The sequence below is a fragment of the Camelina sativa genome, chromosome 1 (assembly GCF_030686135.1).
Source record: "Camelina sativa cultivar CO46 ecotype springtype chromosome 1, ASM3068613v1".
NCBI lineage: Eukaryota > Viridiplantae > Streptophyta > Magnoliopsida > Brassicales > Brassicaceae > Camelina > Camelina sativa.
The window spans coordinates 14,325,773-14,347,260 of record NC_141880.1 but is presented as its reverse complement, the minus strand read 5'-3'; the positions used below and the strand labels follow the sequence as shown (position 1 = coordinate 14,347,260).

General features: G+C 38.3%; 1 protein-coding gene across 3 annotated transcripts; it reads left to right on the top strand.

Moving 5' to 3' along the window:
* Positions 1-12,696: 12,696 nt before the first annotated feature.
* LOC104702844 (transportin-1-like) lies at positions 12,697-20,023 on the top strand. Of its 3 annotated transcripts, none has more exons than XM_087458693.1 (29): positions 12,697-13,133; positions 13,646-13,933; positions 14,100-14,189; positions 14,321-14,398; positions 14,488-14,568; positions 14,721-14,771; positions 14,918-15,003; positions 15,119-15,185; positions 15,287-15,343; positions 15,432-15,461; positions 15,544-15,609; positions 15,721-15,834; positions 15,905-16,018; positions 16,111-16,209; positions 16,287-16,412; positions 16,494-16,568; positions 16,690-16,761; positions 16,889-16,999; positions 17,323-17,406; positions 17,551-17,658; positions 17,798-17,899; positions 18,362-18,424; positions 18,507-18,581; positions 18,668-18,739; positions 18,831-18,955; positions 19,042-19,093; positions 19,174-19,242; positions 19,351-19,410; positions 19,517-20,023. In XM_087458693.1, exons 1-29 carry the CDS (start codon positions 12,948-12,950, stop codon positions 19,595-19,597), a joined length of 2,682 nt encoding a protein of 893 aa, XP_087314819.1. In that variant the 5' UTR covers positions 12,697-12,947; the 3' UTR covers positions 19,598-20,023. The 3 variants fall into 3 exon arrangements, 1 of the variants encoding a protein (XP_087314819.1); XR_015562028.1 differs by lacking the exon at positions 18,362-18,424 and adding an exon at positions 18,117-18,361 and having other exon boundaries at positions 12,785-13,133; positions 17,798-17,908; positions 18,483-18,581; XR_015562027.1 differs by having other exon boundaries at positions 12,785-13,133; positions 17,798-17,908; positions 18,117-18,424.
* Positions 20,024-21,488: the final 1,465 nt, after the last annotated feature.

Sequence of the window (21,488 nt, the reverse complement as noted above, 5' to 3'; positions counted from 1 at the left end):
GACAGTGGCTAGGAACTCACAACTCTCTTCTTTGTAGTCCTCCATGCAAAGCCCCATAAACTTGGTTAGGTTGCTCTTCTCAAAGAGATACTCCACATCTTCATCAATGGCTAGCTTCTCCATGGTTTCCTTGTGTGGATATCTAGTCCCTAAGAACTTCATTCTCATGAAAGCATCATAAAGTTGCCTCTTTGACAACCCACAAGACTCAGCTTCTCCATCATCCTCTAACTCTTCTTCTTCACTTTCTTCCTCACTCTCATTCTCACTCTCCTCTTGTTCAACCTCAACTGTTGGCCTCTTCCCTTCGGCTTTGTGTCTCCTCATGAACTCATTGAGAGTTGGCTCCCTTTCCTCCTCACTTTCAGTCCTCTCAGGATCTTCCTCAACTGACTCTCTCCTTGGACACGGCATCTGGCTCGACCGGCTGCTCAAACCGCCACTCGGTCGAGTGCATGACCGAGTGGGGCGTCGAGTGGCTCTTCCAGATTCTCCTCTTGATTCAAGGCTAGCATCATGACGTTCCATGGAGTTTGCAGCGGTTTGTTGAGACTTCCTAGTGATCCTTGAAGACATTTTTCAAAAAGAACTGAAGGGAATAGACTCAAAGCTCAAAGTTAATAGGTTAGTGACCCAAAAACTTGAAAGAACTAAGCTTGAGCAAAAGATAAGCTATGAGAGAGACTTTAAAACTTGAATTTAATTGTTTTGAGCAAATGAGAGAATGTGAGAGGTATAATCTCGTGCAAGGTCTATATAAAGAAGCTAAGGGGACAAAGAGACAAGGGTGGAGCGTCCATACCATTCAAATTTGAAATGGGAATCTTTGACCTGCTTTTTACTGCCACTCGACCCCACACTCGACTGTACACGGTCGAGCACCTTGACCAAATTTTGAAATTTCAAAATTTTTCTTCTTGTTCTTCCCTCCACTTGATCGGTTCTAGCGATTTGAAGATCAAATGAGCCTTAATTCCTTTCTAGCTCGGTCGAGTACCTCTCGTGGGCAGGTCGAGTGGGCCTGCGAGTCTCCTTCTCCAAGTCTAAATCTTTCCTTACCCAACTACATTTTCACCTAAAGGCCTGTCCAACACAAACATAAAAGAAAACACATCAAAACTACAAGGAAAATAAACCATATTTACAAAGGATACCTTAGGGACTTCCTCCCTAGTGAGCTTGTTTAAAGTCACTAAGCTTGACTTTGGTTTCCTTCTTAGACTTGATCTAGATACCAAGGAGGTGATGAAATCCTCCTTGGAACCTCTTGTTCATTGTGAAGTTGATCCTTGATCACCTCACCCTTAACACACAAACCATATTTCTTCTTGATTTTGAGCCTTGGTCTTGCTTTCCTCAAAGACCTCTTGTTCAGCTTAACTTGGAGATCCTCAACCATACTAGTCAACTCTTGAACTGTCCTCTTAAGATTTTCCACAGAATCTTCTTGAAGTGAGAGCTCAGCCTTTGGAGTTGCCTTATCACTTAAACTTCCTTGACCACCTTTGTCCTTGATAGTAAAAGGCTGATCATCAATGGTAGGAAGGTTGGTTGGGTTATAGATGTTGAACTTCATAACTACATCTTCAGCAATGTTCAAAGTCACAAGACCTTCCTTAACATCAATGACTGCTCCAACAGTGGCTAAGAATGGCCTCCCAAGAATGATTGGATCTTCAGGTTCTTTGTCCATCTCCAACACCACAAAATCTGTATGAACCCTTGCCTTCCCTATCTTGATTGGGACATTCTCCAACCTTCCAATTACTTCTCTGTTTGACCCATCAGCTAGGCATACATGGAGGTTGGTGGATTTGAAATCAGTTCTCCCTAGCTTTTGTGCTATGGAGTATGACATCACACTTGTTGAAGCTCCCAAATCACAAAGGCATTGGTTGTAGTGGAGGTAACTGATTGTGCAAGGCAGATAGAATGGCCCTGGATCCTTAAGCTTAATTGGGATGATCACTCCGCCAAGGTCCTCAAGATCCTTCTCATCTTGAGCTTGAGCCTTCTTCTTTGACAAATCAAGCAGAAAATCTCTATAGAGAGGATATGGTTCATACTTTTCCAAGGCAGGTCCTCTCTCCTCCTCTTGGTAAGCAATGATGACCTCTTGTATGGCCAACACTTCCTCTTGTTTCTCAACCATAGCTTCTTCCTTCAAAACCCTTTCTTCCTCTTGTTGCTTAGCCAACATTTCTTTTTTCTCAATGATCTCCCTTAGTTCCTTAATCCTCTGTGCTTTGAAACGCCCTGGGAATGGTAGTGGAGGCTTGTAAGCAGGAAGAATGTACTTAACAGGTTTGACAGCTTCGGAGTCTCCAGCTCGATCGACCACTCGAGCATGCACCCGGTCGAGTGGCTGCTCGAGTTCCTGGTCGAGTGCAATGTCGACCTCCTTTTGCTTTGCACAAATGTCACTTGGGGCTTCAGTAACTGATGAATTCCCCAAACTTGGACTTCACTGTCCTCAGTGACAACTGCCCCATTGAGATGAATGGCCTTAGCAGTGCATTCCCTTGGGTGTTGAAGTTGGTTTGGTGTAGGAGAGGAAGTAGAAGCCATGCAACTCTCCATGTTCGTGATTGTAGAGCTCAGTCTCTCCAACTGGTTATTCAGTCCAGTAGAATAAGAATTCAACGTTTGGTGCAGCTCAGCAAACTGCCTTGCTTCCTCAATCTGCTTAGTGGCTTGCCCAAGCAACAGTTGGTGCATCATAGTTCTTAAGTCAGGTTCTTGAGCTTGTGAGGTCTGGAACCATGGAGAGGGATACAATTCAGTCTGGTAGACTGGTTGATGTTGCATGGGTATGTAATTGAACATACTGTTGTGGTACATCATTACTGACTCGAACAGGTACACGGTCGAGCGCAGGCTCGAGTGGGTGGTCGAGTCGACTGGGAAGTAATGGCTATTTGGATCCGGCTTCTGGTTCGATCAAGTGCTCGATCACAGCCCGGTCGAGTGGTGGTCGAGTGGGTGGTCGAGTGGGTACCTGAAACTCAAGACATCCAAGCAAAGGAAGATTCGAGTTCAGTAACTTCACAAGTGTTTAAACGAACTTAATCTTAGACTAATAATGATCCTAAATGTCACAAAACAAACTCAAATGGGCAACAACGCCAAATTGAAACTTGCTATTTTTGTAGGTGGTGGATGATGTATGGAATGGTGACTTATGAATGAATGGATGTCAGGGTGTTTCAATTCCCCTTATGCAATTGTAGTATAAGAGGTGTCAATCCAATCTGAGTGTTTGTGAACAATCAAGATGTGCATATGAGTCTAAGTCAAGCCAGATGTAAAGGTTGTTTGTCACTAACAATCCTATGATGAAATGGAAAGTGCAGAAAGTAAAACTACAAGAACTAGGAGGTAAATGCAAATGGAACAGAGTGATTATAACAAACAGAAATAGAAACTATGGGAATGCAAGTATTGAACTAATGCAAGGTAAGTAATGAACAGGATACTAAATGAATGCAACAGAAATGCAACTAGGGTGAAACATGACAAACACAAATCATAAACACAAGTTCTGGGTTGGAACTCGAGCAAGCACTCGATCGAGTGCTGATCGAGTGCAGGGTCGAGCTGGACAAATACGCAAAACAGAGCAACACAAAAAAAACAGAGCAATACCAAAACGAATCAAACAACAGGATTTAAGCTAAGAAATCAATAAACAAGGAAGGTCTTGAGGAGGGATTCATGGGCTGGACTATGATTGAGGTCATCTAACTTGGTCAACAAATCTCAAACAACTTGGTCAACAAATCTCAAACAACTTGAGCTAATCTCTAGACATATATTTCTAAGACATGTTTAATCCACTCTCATGGCAAGAAACAATCAAACTCATGCATCTCTAGACTTGTTCTCACAAAGTAAAGAATCTACACAAGCAGGCATTAAGCAATATGTCAAAAATCAAACAAGACTTCTAATCTCTTAGCAAGCCTAATGATAATCTCTAGATCTAGCCTTATCTATGCTCCTTAGACATTGGTGTGATGCTAAGAGGCTTGAAATCAGATCCTACCCTCTCAGATATAGGATCAGCATTAAGAACATCTAGCCTAGAAGAGATCTACAACAATCAAGCTTGACCAAATCAAACAAACCACAAACACAGCCCAGCCTAACCCATCCTCAAGATCCTAAGCAACTACTCACAAGAACACATGATGAACATCAAAGTCATAAACCCAGAAAATGATGAAACTTGCATGATTAGATAGATAAAGCAAAGATCTACAATATTGAAGAAGGAATCAAACACGAATTCTTAATATCTTGAAAGTTATGGAACCAACAAAACCCAAGAATCCTTTGTTTTTCTCCTTTTAAAAGAAGTACAAGATCTATCAAATAAAAGTGCAAAAGGAATAATTCTAAAAAAGGTAAAAACTAGGTTTTAGACTCTCTAAAAAGCTGGACCCTTTGGTGGCTGCAGGTACAAGGGCCTTATATAGGAGATGAGGTGGAAGCCCTAAAAATACAAAAAGTCAAAGCAGTCAACGGCTCGGTCAACTCGACCAGTGCTCGGTCGAGTGGCTGGTCGAGCTGGCTTCTCTCGTGCATTCTCCTCTCGGTCGAGTCCTTCTCAGCACATGGTCGAGTGTCTGGTCGAGTGTGCAGTCGAGTTGGACTCTGGACCTTGATTCTTCAGCCTTAACTCTCTTGTTTTCTCTTCATGATTGCTTCACTTCTCCTCAGCATTGCTTCCATGCTCCTTAAGCTCCAAAATCACCTGTTTATGCATGAAAAGATGCAAATGCAATGCAACTATACTCTAATGCATGATTAGTCCTAAAGCTACACAATAATGGCCTAAATGGATAGCAAAAGATGCAAAAGTTGTGAATAAACTAAGGGAAAACAAGGTAAAATATATGAACATCAGTCACCTTACCAGCTGCCCCAGTCGTTTACTACGATAATATTGGCGCAACTTACCTTTGCGCTAATCCGGTCTTTCATTCTCGGATGAAGCATATAGCCATTGACTATCACTTTATCAGAGAGCGAGTACAGTCAGGTGCCTTGCGCATGTCTCATGTCTCAACACATAATATGTTAGCCGATGCACTTACCAAACCACTACCAAGACCTCCCTTCATCGAACTATTCAACAAGATTGGGGTAACTCCAGCCCCTCCATCTTGAGGGGTGTATAGTAGATATAGATATGTAAAGGTTATAATAATAAATATTAAATCCCTAATTACTGTATTGTATATATATACTGTATAATGTAATATTCTCATCTAATAGAATCATTAAGTCTTTCATTTTACAAATATAACAATTAGAACTTGGTTAAATAAATTCAAAAGCTTATACTTATTTGTTTTTCTGATAAAGTGATAATAGATATAAGATATGAAATGATAATCACATGTGGCAGTTAGATATAGGTCAAATAAATCTAATGGCTCACACTAATAGAGCTATGAGGTAAATTTGATGATAATAGTGATGTTGGTAGAGTTGTTTTATTAGTAGTGACAAAATGAACTATAACAGATTTAGGTCAAATAAGTTCTCATCTATTTGAAACAAAGATTTTCCGCTGATGAGGAAAAGAGGAAGAAGAAATAGCAAAAAAGGAGGCAGGTTCGAGTTGGGTTTTTGTGAGGCTAATCGCTGTCGAACAAGAGAGACTTAGATCCCGAGTAACACGTCTTTGTAATTATCAAAAATCCTCAAAAACTGATACGTCATGCTTGAGCATTAGTGGTTGGATTGATAATCCAATGGTTGGTTGTTTGATTTTTTAAGTATTTACGATGATATTTTTGTATTAGAAATTCCTTTAAATACCACTAAAAAAGTTAAAAAAAAAAAATACCACATTTTATTTATTTTTTTCTAAACATACCACAAAAGTTTTTTTTCCAAAATTACCACTAAACACAAAAAATTGAGTTTTAAGGATGTAGAATTTTTTTTTAGGTTTGGGTTGACACATTTAGTTTTAGCGTATAGTTTTTAGGGGTAGGGTTTAATATTTAGAATTTAGGAATTGGTTTTTAGTATTAGAACTTTTAGTTCTGACAAGCTTAATCGAGGCTAAAGCCGATGACTTTAGCTTGTGTAAGCTTAACCCAAGGATCTTTTAACTCAACTAAGTGTCTGAAACTAAAGAACTCTTTGTCGGACATAAACCAAGACTCTATCAGAACCAAAAGAAACAGAACAAAAACAGAGCACACCAACGATTGTTTACCCAGTTCACTTCCGTTAACGAGGAAGCTACGTCTCACCCGGAATCCACTAATCACAGAATTTACTACAAAGAGATCTCTCACCCACTGAACCCTTACAAGCTCACTCGATTCAATCTCTCTATTCTCTCTCTGTTTTCCCCAAGAACATAAGCCACAAGTTTACTCTTTTTTTATGTTCTCTCTTCTCTACCTTATCTCTCTCTCATACATACACTTGCTTAAATAGATGCTTGCTCAATAACCCTAGTTCCCCTTCTAGCCGCTTCTACGAGTTATCTCTTCCTTGGCGTTATTGTAGTGACATCACTTGGTCTCTTTGCAGGGGGCAAATAAGACGAATTCCTCTTTTGCTTTTGCTTTTGCTTTTACAGGCTCGGCGGCAAAATCAGGTTGTTGCAGCTTGTGGTCCTGAACGTGAGTCATCACTTGAGCTGGCACTACTTGTTCTCCAAGCTTCTTTTGAATTTTGTCTCATTCTTGGTTCACTAATTCCTAACAAAACTCCACCTAGTGAATCAAGAACAACAATAAGAAAACATGTTAATTGTACTTTAACTTTAATGAGAGAGAGAGTCTGATACGATTAGTCCTTGGATTCCATCCCGGTTCCTGAGTAGGATTACCCAGTTTACACTCGTAGCAAGTTCAAGGCTGCTTAAAACTTGCTAATGGGGAAGACCTTGGTGAAGATATCTGCAGGATTTACATCCGTAGATATCTTTGTCACCTCCACAACTCCATCTGCTATGCAATCTCTGATCTTGTGGACCTTTATATCAATGTGCTTTGTTCTTTCATGGTGCACATTGTTCTTTGAAAGAGCTATGGCACCTTGTGAATCACAGAAAATCTCCACTGCTTTCTGATTATAGCCAAAGTCCTTCAATAAACCTTTAAGCCATAATGCCTCTCTTACTGTTTCACTGAGAGACATGTACTCGGCTTCAGTGGAGGACATAGCCACCACTTTCTGTAAATGCGACCTCCAACTGATTGTATTTCCACCAAGGGTGAACACCATGCCACCAGTAGACCTCCTTCTATCAACGTCTCCTGCGTGATCAGAGTCACAATAACCTCTAATGAGAAAATCAGACCCTTTTCGATAGCACAGCTTCATCTTTTGTGTTCCCCTGATGTATCTTAAAACCCAATTCAGTCCTAACCAGTGTTCCTTGATCAGTTTACTCATGAATCTGCTAATGACACCAACAGGATATGCCAAATCAGGCCTTGTTCCAATCATAGCATACATAATGCTCCCAACGACATTAGCATATGGAACTGTCTTCATGTACTCCTTGTCTTTGTGCAGTTGCTCTTCAGTAGCAGCCTGCATCTTTAGATGAACTCCAAGAGGAGTGTCTTGTTTCTTCGCTTGATCCATTTTGTACAGTTCCAAAACTTTTCCAAGATAACCTTCTTGGGAGAGCTTCAGTGTTCCTCTTTCTCGGTCTCTGATGATCTCCATACCGAGTATTTTCTTAGCTGCACCCAAATCCTTCATCTCGAACCTTTCACTGAGGTTCTGTTTCAGACTTGAGAACACTCTCATGTCTTTTTCTGCCACCAACATGTCATCAACATAGATGAGCAAATAAACCTTGGAACCATCCTCAAGGGTTTTGATGTAAACACAATTGTCTCTTGGACTCTTCTCAAAACCAATCTCAGTCATAAAACTGTCGAATTTCTGGTTCCACTTTCTTGGTGAGTGTTTCAGGCCGTATAATGACTTGTTAAGTAGACACACTTGTCCTGGCTGGAACTGATCCTCAAAACCTTCAGGAATCCCCATGTAAATCTTCTCTTCTAATTCACCATGGAGAAATGCGGTCTTGACGTCTAACTGCTCCAGCTCATAGTTTTCTTCCACGACAATGGCTAACAAGATCCTTATGGATACATGTTTCACCACTAGTGCAAAAACATCAGTGTAATCTATACCTTCCCTTTGTGCATACCCTTTAGCCACAAGTCTTGCCTTCAATCTCGGCTTCTCAACTTCAGGAATCCCAGGCTTACGCGTGAAAATCCACTTGCAACGGATGATTCTTTGTCCTTTAGGTGGTATGACTGCAGTACATGTGTGATTCTTTAATAATGAATCGATTTCTTTGAGCATTCCTCCTCTCCATAATTCCCAATCAGCATCTCTCAGTGCTGCCTGATAAGTTTCAGGTTCTGCAGTGTCTCCATCAATTGTGGTGACCAGAGCCTCTCCAACAAATTCATCCTCATCATCGGTTTCTTCACCGAAATAGCCTTCCACGTCAAATCTCCTAGGAGCAGTGATATGTCTCCTTGCTCTATCTCGAACCAGAAGATAACTCTCAGGTGAATCATGTTCGGAATCTTCAAAAACTGTGCTCTCCTCTGTTTGGTGATCATTCTGACCCGATGAGTGATCTCCCAGGGATTCTGACTCTCCTTGGGGATCTCCACCTAAGATTATATCACCAGTCTCTTCAAGATCAATGTATAGAGAGCCACTCAAAGTTTCTTCTTCAGAGTCTTTATTTCCCTGCATCAAATCCTTGTAGACTGCATTTTCTTGAAACAACACATTCCTGCTTACTGCTACTTTCTTTTCTTCCAGTAGCCATACCTTGTAACCTTTCACACCTTCTGGATAGCCTAGAAAGACTCCTTTCTTTGCTCTAGGTACCAGCTTTCCTTCATCTGCATGAACAAAAGCATCACATCCGAATCTTTTCAAATAACTGTAAACTGGAGATTACCTGTCCATTTCTTGTCAGGAATCTCAAAGTTTAGTGCAGATGAGGGTGTTTTGTTGATTAAGATCACTGTTGTGTTAGTAGCCTCAGCCCAAAATCTTTTAGGCATTCCCGAATCACTCAACATGCTTTTTACTTTCTCCATAATTGTGCGATTCATCCTTTCTGCAACACCGTTCTGCTGAGGCGTGTATGCACACGTTTTGTGCCTTTCTATGCCTTTCTCCTTACAGAATTCATTAAACAGGTGGTTGCAGAATTCTAGGCCGTTGTCAGTCCTTAAGATCTTGATCTTCCTCCCTGCTTGATTCTCCACCAAGGTGCTCCATTCGACAAATTTTCCAAATGCCTCGTCCTTGTGATTTAGGAAGTAAACCCATGTCTTTCTCGAGTAGTCATCGATGAATGTGATAAAGTACTGACATTTTCCCAAAGACAGTGGCACTGATGGAGCTCCCCATAAATTCGAATGTACATAGTCAAGCTTGTCTTTAGTACCGTGTGTAGCTAAGCCAAAGCTGACTCTCTTTGCTTTCCCGTAGATACAATATTCACACATTGTTAAGTTTAAGATCCTTTTCTTGTCGAGAAAGCCCTTCTTTGATAGGATCTCCATGTTTTTCTGACTTATGTGGCCCAATATCCGATGCCACAAGACTGTATCATCATGTGATCTTTCAACTGCGAGAGACTGACCAGTTTTGGATCTTCCTTGAAGAAGATAAAGCTTCTCATGCCTTTTCCCACCAAAATGGTGTGTTCTCTTTCTTTTATCTTTAGGATACCGTTCTTGGATTCAAAACTGCATCCTTGCTCTTCCATTGTTCCCATAGATAGCAGGTTTCGGTCCATGTAAGGAATGTATCTCACATGTGTGAGCAAAACTGTTGATCCATCCTCATTTCTGATCATGATATTACCGATACCTCTTACCTTTGATGTAGTTTTGATCCTGATATTACCGATACCTCTTCTTAGTTGACCCAAACTCTAGTTCCTTAGAGTATATAGCAGCAAGAACCTCATCTAACGTTAACCTAGTTCTTCCAGTACTATATTTTAGAGTATCTCTTAACTGATCAAACTGCCTAGGAAGTGACATAAGCAAAAGTATAGCCTGATCCTCATCTGATACTAATACTCCAGTATTCTCTAGATCAACTATAAGATGAAGGAACTTGTCAATATTACCTTCGACAGACATGTTTTCATTCATTTTGAACCCGTAGAGCCTCTACTTTAGATAGATGCGGTTTGGAAGAGCTTTAGACATGTACAAGTTGTCTAGAGATTTAATCATAGAAGCTGCAGTCTTCTCTTTCTTGATCTTCCTCAACACTTGGTCTGAAACACTCAACACTATGGTGCTCCTTGCTTTTCTCTTCTTCTCTTCTACAAGCTCGTCAAACTCCTTAGCTTCTTTTCCCTTTTCCTTGGTTCCACCTTCGTCATCCTTAGTTTCTTCTGGATTTGAGACTGAAACCTGAGTTTCTGAGAGAGCCACCGTTAGACCCAAAATATCCAAGTGAGCCATCAGCTTCTCCTTCCACAGCGTGTAGTCTCCTCTTCCATCGAACTTCTCCACTTCAATCCTTGCCGACGACATGGTTCCTTTGTTTGAGCGGACTTTACAGAACCATCAAACACCGTAACCAACGCTCTGATACCAATTTGACAAGCTTAATCGAGGCTAAAGCCGATGACTTTAGCTTGTGTAAGCTTAACCCAAGGATCTTTTAACTCAACTAAGTGTATGAAACTAAAGACCTCTTTGTCGAACACAAACCAAGACTCTATCAGAACCAAAAGAAACAGAAAAAAAACAGAGCACACCAACGATTGTTTACCCAGTTCACTTCCGTTAACGAGGAAGCTACGTCTGGGCCGGGATCTGACTCCCGAAATCCACTAATCACAGAGTTACTACAAAGAGATCTCTCACCCACTGAACCCTTACAAGCTCACTCGATTCAATCTCTCTAGTCTCTCTCTGTTTTCCCCAAGAACATAAGACACAAGTTTACCCTTTGTTTATGTTCTCTCTTCTCTACCGTCTCTCTCTCTCATACATACACTTGCTTAAATAGATGCTTGCTCAATAACCCTAGTTCCCCTTCTAGCCGCTTCTACAAGTTGCCTCTTTCTTGGCGTTATTGTAGTGACATCACTCGGTTTCTTTGCAGGGGGCAAATAAGACGAATTCCTCTTTTGTTTTTGCTTTTTACACGCTCGGCGGCAAAATCGGGTTGTTGCAGCTTGTGGTCCTGAACGTGAGTCATCACTTGAGCTGACACTACTTTTCCACCAAGCTTCTTTTGAATTTGGTCTCATTCTTGGTTCACTAATTCCTAACAAGTTTAATTATGTGGTATTTTTGGAAAAATACATTTTAATGGTATTTTTGAGAAAAAACTAGTATTTTTAGAATAAAAACTTATTTTAGTGGTATGTATGACAATTGACCTTTTTGTATCGAGTTAATTAAAACTCTTTATGCAACATAACTTTACATCCAAAGGAAAAGGGTAATTTCTAACCCATGTAATTTTAAAGGGTTTTTTTACCTAGACAAACATGTAGTGCTAATTCATACCCAACCAAAAATAATATTTTGGTTTGAGTTTCTAAAAGAAGATTAGGGTTTGGGCAACCAATCTATGAGTTATTTTCTAATTTAATGTGTGGTTGACAAAAAAAAAAGAAGATTAAGGTTTAAATTTTACAATATTTTAAAAATTATATGTTTGTTTAGGCTTAGAAAAGTGGTTATAGTTTAGATTTTGCAATTAAACGAAATTATATATCTGTTAGGTTTAAAAAAATGGTTAGAGTTTAGATTTTACAATTAAACAAAATTATGTTAGTTTTCATTTATAAAAAATGGTTAGTAAATGATGATTTCGTTTTTTATAATGATGTTAATAAATACTAGGATGTCGGCCCGTGCAGCAACGCACGGGAAAATGAAAATTTGAAATGACTAACATTGTTAATTCCACATTTCGAATGGAAACTTTATGATGATTCTTTAACTATATAGTATAAAAGTCAAAATAATGACTAAGATGAATCAATCAAATTAATTAATTAATTTTTGTCGTATTTATAAAATTCTTACTATAATATTCAATGATAGAATAAATAGTAAATAATTTGAACTTTGATAATTATAATATTTATAATAATAATTAAATTTATTTTAAAACAACTAAGTATATTTTAATATATTAACTAGAAAATATTGTATAATTTATTACGTTTATCCACGCAACGCGTTTGATTTTTTTCTAGTTTTTAAATATAGTACATGTAGCATATTGTTCTACTTTCATTAGAATTCCTTTAATTTTTTTAAAGAGTCAGGATATTTTAATTTTCTCATTCTACCTCAAAGATATACTAGATATATAGTATCTCTCTTTGTTCTTCGTTTACTGACATCACACTTTATAGAGAAACATAGGCGCTTATGTACAAGAAATAACTCCAAGTAACAATCAAACATAGGCAAGCATTAACGGAGTTCTCTACTGAATCTGGACATCGATAACTTTGGTTTTAGGGATAGTGATATAAAGAGAACTTCGTTCTTCAGTTCCAAAGCTATATTTAGTATTGTTAAACCTATTTAAATATTTCTTTTTCAATTTAACAAAAAAAGAAAAAAAATATTTATTTTTCAAAGAGTTTGAATATAATTAAAACAAAATCTGCAAAAAAAAGAAGAAGTTATTTTGCAAAGAAAAAAAATAGACAAACTAAAAAAAAAAAAGCCCATAAGAGAAACTTTTAAGAGAACAAATAAAACCCAACAAAACCCAACTTAGTAGCGTTCCCTTCTCATTCTCTTCTTCTTCGTCTTCGTCACTTGTCTTTTTTCTAAACTTTTGCTGTGCGCTTTTTTTTTTGTCCAAAGAATCATATTCTTTTGCCCTCTCACACGAGTCAAATTTACCTTTTTGCCACAACAATCATGGCGGCGACGGCGGTGGTCTGGCAACCCCGAGACGACGGTCTCGCCGAGATCTGCGCTCTTCTCGAACAACAGATTTCTCCTTCCTCCGTCGTCGACAAGTCTCAGATTTGGCAGCAGCTTCAACACTTCTCTCAGTTCCCTGATTTCAACAACTATCTCGTCTTCATCCTCGTTCGCGCTGAGGTTTTTAGCACTTTTCTCTACTCTCTCTTCGCTTCCTCTGATTTTTTTTTGGTCTCATTCGCCGTATTGACTCAATCTACTTGTTGATGAAGACGACGACTCTTCGGAGTTCGGATCGTTGAATTTTCATTTGCTCTTTGGATTCTCTTTGTCGCTTAGCTTAGCTGTTCCTCCTGCGTTTCCATTGGATTGCTTTCGTTTCTCCAGACTAGATTATGAGTTTCTGTGTCCTGTGCCCTAATGGATTTATCTCCTTTTGATCGTATATGTCGTGAATGAACTTTGTGATTCAATTGAGTTGAAGTTTACTTGTGAATAGTTGTGTAGAGAATAGTGAATTGTGTCTCATTTCCTTTTAGTTCTAGTTGTATCTACATGCTCTCTAATTGCAGACTTTACTAGGCAAGACCAGCTTGGAGTTTTTATATTGCTGTTGTTGTTTGATTTGGTTATATGCATTCTACTTGAATATATGTTTCTTAGCTGGTGTGTTGTTGTACGATGATGATCAGGGCAAGTCCGTAGAGGTTCGCCAAGCTGCTGGATTACTTCTGAAAAATAATTTGAGGGGTGCTTATCCATCCATGGTTCAAGAAAACCAAAAATACATCAAGTCAGAGTTGTTGCCTTGTCTGGGAGCAGCGGACAGGAATATACGGGCTACAGTTGGAACTATCATCAGTGTTATTGTGAATATCGAAGGAGTTTCTGGATGGTCTGAGCTTTTGCCAGCTCTTGTTACTTGCTTAGACAGTAATGATCTAAATCACATGGATGGTGCGATGGATGCATTGTCAAAGGTATTAGCTGCTACGCATTTTCTCTTCTGTTTCTTGCTCTTTTTGTTGAACCTTTGGTTTATGAACCTTAATCCCATGTTATCCAAGTACTGATTGGTGGTTGTGATATATTTGGAATACTTTCAAAGTTTTTGTAATATCGATGTGTCATATTCTTACCGATTAGATTTGTGAGGATATCCCGCATGTCTTGGATTCAGAAGTGCCTGGCTTAGCAGAGCGCCCTATCAACATATTCTTGCCTAGGCTATTTCAGGTAAGCATCTCATATTTGTACACAGATTTCGGAACTCGGTTGTAGCACTTGTTAGGTTCTATTTTGAATTCTTGTCGTCCTATTGGATTGGTTGCGATAAGATTTTGATTTCCACTCTTTTATTTGAGCAGTTTTTTCAGTCACCCCATGCTTCACTGAGGAAGCTTGCCCTGGGTTCTGTGAACCAATATATCATAATAATGCCTGCTGTAAGTATTTCCGAAGGCTACTTGTAAAATTTCGTTTTTGTTTGATATGGTATAAAGGACTGTTGTTAGTAACAACCTACATTTTGTAGGCTTTGTTCCATTCAATGGATAAGTACCTTCAGGGTTTGTTTGTCCTCGCCAATGATCCTGTAGCAGAAGTCAGAAAATTGGTACTCGTCTTATTTAAGCTTTCTCTTATTTTTGTCAGTACTAGAGAGTTATTTCGGCGTCTTTAGATGACATATGTTATAATCAGATTCCCATCCCATTTCGGATGTTCTTATGCCACTGTAATAATGTATTTTCTTCCTTTGCTTAAAAGGTCTGCGCAGCATTTGTGCACCTCACGGAAGTCCTCCCCTCATCTATAGAGGTATTTTTCGTTGTGGTTTTAGTATACACCTTACTTCAAATCTATTCTCAATGCCCCTTACTTTTGAGGTACTTAATATCTCTAGTCTGAGCAGTTCTTCTACCATGCATCTTAGATATGTCTTCTTCCCTTATTTTCTTTTTCAGCCGCATCTCAGGAATCTCATGGAGTACATGTTACAAGTTAACAAAGACCCTGATGAAGAAGTGTCTCTCGAAGCATGTGAATTTTGGTAAAATGTTATTCTCTTTGTTGGCTATATAGATGACGGTTTTGTTACCTGTTTTTCTCTTATTTTCCATCATTCTCCTCATTAAATAACATAAAACAATATTGTTGTTTGGCAGGTCTGCATACTGTGACGCTCAGCTGCCGCCAGAGAACTTGAAAGAGTTTCTGCCACGCCTAATTCCAGTATAGTGATACTTCTCCTTTTCTTCATAAGATATTTGGGTACTTAATAATTTACCCTGCGGGTGTAGTTTGTAATGTTACATAAAATATATCTGTTTTAGGTGTTGCTTGAAAACATGGCTTATGCAGATGACGACGAGTCCCTTTTGGATGCAGAGGTTGTTTTTTCTGTTGATATTCTATGTTTTGTCACCTTTCTCAATATAATTGTCATTTATCTATATGAAAACTGCTTACTTTTTGTAGGAAGATGAGTCTCAACCAGACAGAGATCAGGTGCAAATTGTTTGTTCATGTCTTTGATTTTTCTTATAGATTTCTCCTTCTCTAATTTCCATTCATTTTCGTTCCCCTACAGGATTTGAAACCTCGTTTTCATACATCAAGACTTCATGGTTCAGAGGATTTTGATGATGATGATGATGTATGCATTTACTTTTTGTGTCATTTGATATATGTACAGAAATGCATGTGTTATATGATACCAATAAATTAATACTATAAATCCCTTTTTAATGAGTTTCTCTGGGTACAGGATGATGACTCGTTTAACGTGTGGAATTTAAGAAAGTGTAGTGCAGCAGCTATTGACGTGCTCTCCAATGTATTTGGAGATGAAATCCTTCCAGCACTCATGCCCCTAATTCAGGTAAATGTTAGTCCTCTTGGTCTTTTTGAAATGAACACAATCAGCTAAACCATGTTCTTCCAAGCTGCAGACAAAATTGTCAGCTTCTGGTGATGAGGCCTGGAAAGATAGGGAAGCTGCTGTTTTGGCTCTCGGGGCTATTGCTGAAGGCTGCATGACTGGTCTTTACCCTCACTTGTCTGAGGCAAGTTCGTTTTTGATCCACATCATCTCATATATATGATTTTTCTCTGCTCAGTTGATATAGATCAACATCCTAACGCCTTATTTCTGCAGATTGTAGCATTTCTTCTTCCTCTTTTAGATGATAAATTCCCGCTCATACGAAGCATATCTTGCTGGACGCTTTCTCGATTTGGCAAGTATATTATCCAGGTATGACTTGAACAGGATATTTCACGCTTTAACTGCTTCAAACCGTCGTTAGATAATTCACTGTTTTTATTTTCTAGGAAAGTGGCAATCCGAAGGGTTATGAACAGTTTGAGAAAGTGCTTTTGGGTCTTCTCCGCAGACTCTTGGATACAAACAAGCGGGTCCAGGAGGCTGCCTGTTCGGCTTTTGCAACTCTTGAAGAGGTACCTATTGGTTTTGCAATGTGGTTTTTGGTATCATTTGCAGATGTTGGTTGACCATGTGAATCTTCTATGAACGTGTAGGATGCTTCTGAAGAGTTACTGCCACACCTGGGGGTGATACTGCAGCATCTGATGTGCGCTTTTGGAAAGTATCAGGTCATTAAGTTCTCTTAAAATTAACTGCTTTGCCAGACTAAAATAATCTCTTTGGCGGCTATTATCTATTTCAAACCACTGTTCTATATGTCAACCTAACATACAATTTTCATATACCCAGAGACGGAACTTAAGAATTGTTTATGATGCTATTGGAACACTGGCAGATTCAGTTAGAGGAGAGCTGAACAAGGTATAATGATTGAATTTGTACAAGGTTAATCTGATCTTGTAAATTCAGCTCCTTGGCAAGTATCTATTCAGTTCCATATACTGGTGGGTGTATGTTTTTTTGGCCTAATTAGTTTTCCCTTTTGCAGCCTGCTTATCTTGAGATTCTGATGCCCCCACTGGTTGCAAAGTGGCAACAGCTTTCAAACTCAGATAAAGATCTATTTCCATTGCTAGAATGCTTCACATCCATTTCTCAGGTATGAGCTACCTGTCAAGGTCTTAAGAAATCTGTAAGGTCTTGAATCTGTTGCACGAATGAAGCTACTTTTAATGATCCTACTTAGTGAAGTTATAGTTTTGGTAGTTTAAGATCACTGAAAAAGAATCCTGGTGTTGGTTGGTCAGCTAGAAGGCCAAAAATTCCTGAAAGTGCTACTAATAGTAGGAGATGTAGTTATGAATGTCTAACAAGTTCATCTGTGTCCAAAAAAAAAGTCTGACAAGTTCGTCTTGACCAAAAATTAGACTGTTTGCAGCATGAATTCTCTATGTTTAACAAATTGTATTTCCCATGTTTCAGGCTTTGGGTGTTGGATTCGCTCCATTTGCTCAGCCTGTTTTCCACAGATGCATGGATATCATCCAACTGCAGCAGCTGGCTAAGGTTCCATTCAGACTTCTGCAGTTTCATCTCATTTGAGAATTAGAGTGACTTTTTCCAGTTTAACTAAGTCACATGCTTGCATGTACGTAACTATTGCATACTTTGGTTTTCCGTTTGATCAAAGCTTGCTTCTGTTGTTTGTAGGTTGATCCTGCTTCTGCTGGGGCTCAGTACGACAGAGAATTCATTGTTTGTTCTCTTGATTTGCTTTCTGGACTTACTGAAGGACTTGGCAGTGGGATAGAGTCTCTGGTACGTCATTCTCTTTATGTCTTGCTCATACAATTTATTACTCATAATTTCTCACCCAGTAGATAACTTTGTAACTTCGCTGATCATTGTTATGGATTTCCACATCCGGATATATTCTTACGTCATTGCTCTTATGCAGGTTTCACAAAGTAATCTAAGGGATCTGCTTCTCAAGTGTTGCATGGATGAAGCTCCTGATGTCAGACAAAGTGCTTTTGCCTTAATGGGTGATCTCGCAAGAGTAATTTACGTATCCTTTTATACTTTGAATGTATTCCTTTAACATCAAGAACTAGCATGAGAAGTGACAACTTCTAGTTATGTGAGATTATATGTTATAATTTGATATGAGCTTGTGCTTTAGATTATTTGGCTCTAGTAACCGGTGGTGAGTGATCCAGCCTTTGAACTAAAGAATCGAATAGCTTAAGCTTTCTCTTAACGCAAGTCTCTCTTAGAGAATTCGGCTAACTGTTGGAAGTTGAATTCTTATAAATCAAAAGAGACCTTGTATAGGACTCTTACAAGTTCTTAAAAAAGGAGAAAACCAAACCCTTATTCGACTATGAAATGAAAACCCAAAACACTAAACCGACTAAGTTGCTGCCGACTTCCTGCGGTTGTAATTAATACCAAATCTGGTATCATAATTTCGACTCCCTTTTGCTAGAGTGAAATAATGCTTTTTGGCTACTACTGACAGGTATTCCCGGTCTATCTACAACCCCGCCTGCTTGAGTTCCTTGAAATTGCAAGCCAGCAACTGGTTGGTATCCAAGTTTTTATTGTTACTATACCTATATTCTTCTTCTTCTATGCCACAGATCACATCTATATGCTTTGTACAGAGTGCAAACCTCATTCGAGAAAACCTTTCTGTCGCAAATAATGCTTGTTGGGCCATTGGAGAATTAGCAGTTAAGGTAATCCCAAAATACTATTTCATCTATTAAAGCTTGAAGTTATTGTTAAGAGCAGAGCCGTGAGTGATAGGAACTTAATTTTTCAGGTTCGTGAAGAAGTCTCTCCAATTGTGGCCAACGTTGTCTCTTCCCTAGGCCTGATTCTTCAACATGGAGAGGTGAATCTGGCAGCCTATTAATTGTTTTCATGGCCACATCTAAGTCTATCAACTGCGGTGTTTGATGAATATGCCTAATTTTGTGAAGCAGAATGTCAATAAAGCACTAGTTGAGAACAGTGCAATTACCCTTGGGAGACTAGCATGGATTCGTCCAGACCTTGTAGCACCACACATGGAGCACTTTATGAAGCCATGGTGCCTGGCATTGTCGATGTTAGTGAACCTCTGTGTTGAATTTGGAGTCTTTACATTTCCAACCTCTGCTCCACAGAAAAATTCTTATGATGCTTTCTTTTCAGGGTTCGTGATGACATTGAGAAAGAAGATGCATTTAGAGGATTATGCTCAGTGGTATATGTCTCTACTCTTTGGTTTGCAGTCAAAACATGGAAATCAAGTTTGATATGTAAACATGTTCTCTGCAAATTCAGGTTAAAACGAATCCATCAGGAGGTGTCAGCTCACTAGTTTTCATATGCCAAGCCATCGCAAGTTGGCATGTAAGTGAATAGAAACGAACTGTGGCTCTCGTCGCTAAAGTTAATATCCTTACGGGGAGCTTTGGAACAGTTGATTGACACACATATGACTATATCTTTTTGTCACAGGAAATAAGAAGCGAGGACGTACAGAAAGAAGTCACCCAAGTACTGAGCGGCTATAAATACGTAAGTTATGCTGAATGTAATTCAGTGTTTAGCCATCCTAAGCGCTTACTCGCGTATTGTATGAGTAATTTGATGTCAACTTATATAATTCATCTTTTGGGTTCAGATGCTGGGAAACTCATGGGCGGAATGCTTATCTGCTTTGGAAACTCCTGTAAAGGAAAGGCTTGCGAGATATCAAGTGTAGTCTCAAAATAGAGAGATCTGCTCTAGCTGCTTATTCATTGCAAACAACAAATAGATTCAATAGAGTTTGAGCACAAAACGCTTGAGACACCATTTTTTTGTGCAAGATTAAATGAAGGGCCAAAAAGGTCAGTAGAGAAGGCATACAGTACAGAGTCTGTGTGTGTGTGGGCTCTTCAGATTTACATGGTTGAAATTTTATAGTCCCTGTCTTTATTATTTTTTCTATTTTCTACATCGATTCATGGTCCCTTTTTTTCTTTCTTTTCTTTTGCGGGCAACGTTGTATGGTGGTTTGAGCAGTTTTGGTAAGATTTCTAAAAACCTAAAAAGAGCTAAGCAAAGTTTAGTTTCATTGCGCTTCAGCTTGTTTGAACTATTGGGACCTGTGGATACCAAATAAGAAAAATGTGATTGGGATTTTTTATATGATCTGCCATCATTCTTCAGTTGCATTTTCCGTTTTACACTTTTTTTTTTCTTTCAATAATGGTATCTCAATAGTCAATAATTAGTTACGTATGATTCTTAGCATCTTCACCCGAAACATTTTACGAGTTGAAACACCATAAATCAAACTCGAACTTACATTGCTTCAAAAACAAGTGGAGCCATGAGTAACACGAGTCCCTCAAACCAATTTTTAATCGGAAAACAATAACTAAAGGCTAATCCTAAAACCCACAACAGAGAATTAAACACCTCCTCAGTCCCAAAACAAATTGCAATCCAACCGGTATTTATTATTCCTTCCAGTTTTTTTTTTTTACTTTCCGTTTAAGGTTTTTTCATACAAGTTATGAAAACTATTAAATTTTCTGTTTTGCCTTTTATTAATATATTTTATAATAGTTTTCATTATTCAAAACCTTAAAACAGTAGGGATAAAAATGGAATATTCACCAAACATCTGCATTGAAAAACTAAAACGACAACTATTATGAAACAAAAATTAAGTCCTAGAACGACAGCTAAATTAAAACGGAGGGAGTATAATACTGACTACTGACAAGACAAGTTGAACTTTTGATTAAATAGTACTTAATGGGTTGCTTCCTCAAAGCCCTAGATCTTTGTTTCAAAAGAGTTTCTTTTGCTTCAGATTCACAACAACTAATCAAGCACTAAATTTGCAGTCTTCCTCAAAAGAGCTCTACTGGATTCAACATGATATCCTTCTTCTCTCCTTCGATTTCGATATTTGTTCATTTGTTTTTGTTAAAAGAGAGAACAATTTGTAAGTAAATGCCTTAGATAAATCGGCTTTAATATCTCTACCTAATGTACCAGCATATTAATCAATGAAAACCGGTTAGGTTTGACAAAAGAAAAAAAAATGGGTTCCTTCGTTAAGATCTTTTACTTATATGAGTTTTCTAAAAAATAATTTGACTGAATATAAAAAATGCATCATCCAAAGAAATAAAGTTTAGTCAACACATAAAAAGTTTTGTTTTCCAAGTATATTTCTTTACTAAATAAACACTAATTTTTTGAAAAATACCCTTTAACCCATTAACAATTACAAACATACCCTTTTAGTTTATTTTACGGAAAATATATATTTAATAAACTAAACCCTAATTGCATTCTTAGATTTCTTTTTCTCTAAATCAGTTACCGCTGCCTCTCTCTCTATCTCCGCTGCATTTCTATCTCTCCATCGCATTTCTATCTCTCCCTCCGTCACTTATTTTCGACTTTTTTCTTCGTAGTAAGATCGGGTAAGTTTATTTTATTTTCTTATTTATTTGCTTATATCTATTGATAAAGTTTCATACGAGTTCGTTTACATAAAAGTGTTTTCACAAATATTGTATGTTATTTGTTAGATTTATCTTTTCAATTTATAAATGTTAAAAGATTGTTTGATTAACATTAATTGACAATCT

Coding starts and splice junctions, on each gene's coding strand:
- LOC104702844 (XM_087458693.1), top strand. CDS start 12,948: ATGGCGGCGACGGCGGTGGTCTGGCAACCCCGAGACGACGGTCTCGCC. Junction 13,934..14,099: donor CGATGGATGCATTGTCAAAG/GTATTAGCTGCT, acceptor CTTACCGATTAG/ATTTGTGAGGATATCCCGCA. Junction 16,210..16,286: donor TTGGCAAGTATATTATCCAG/GTATGACTTGAA, acceptor TTTATTTTCTAG/GAAAGTGGCAATCCGAAGGG.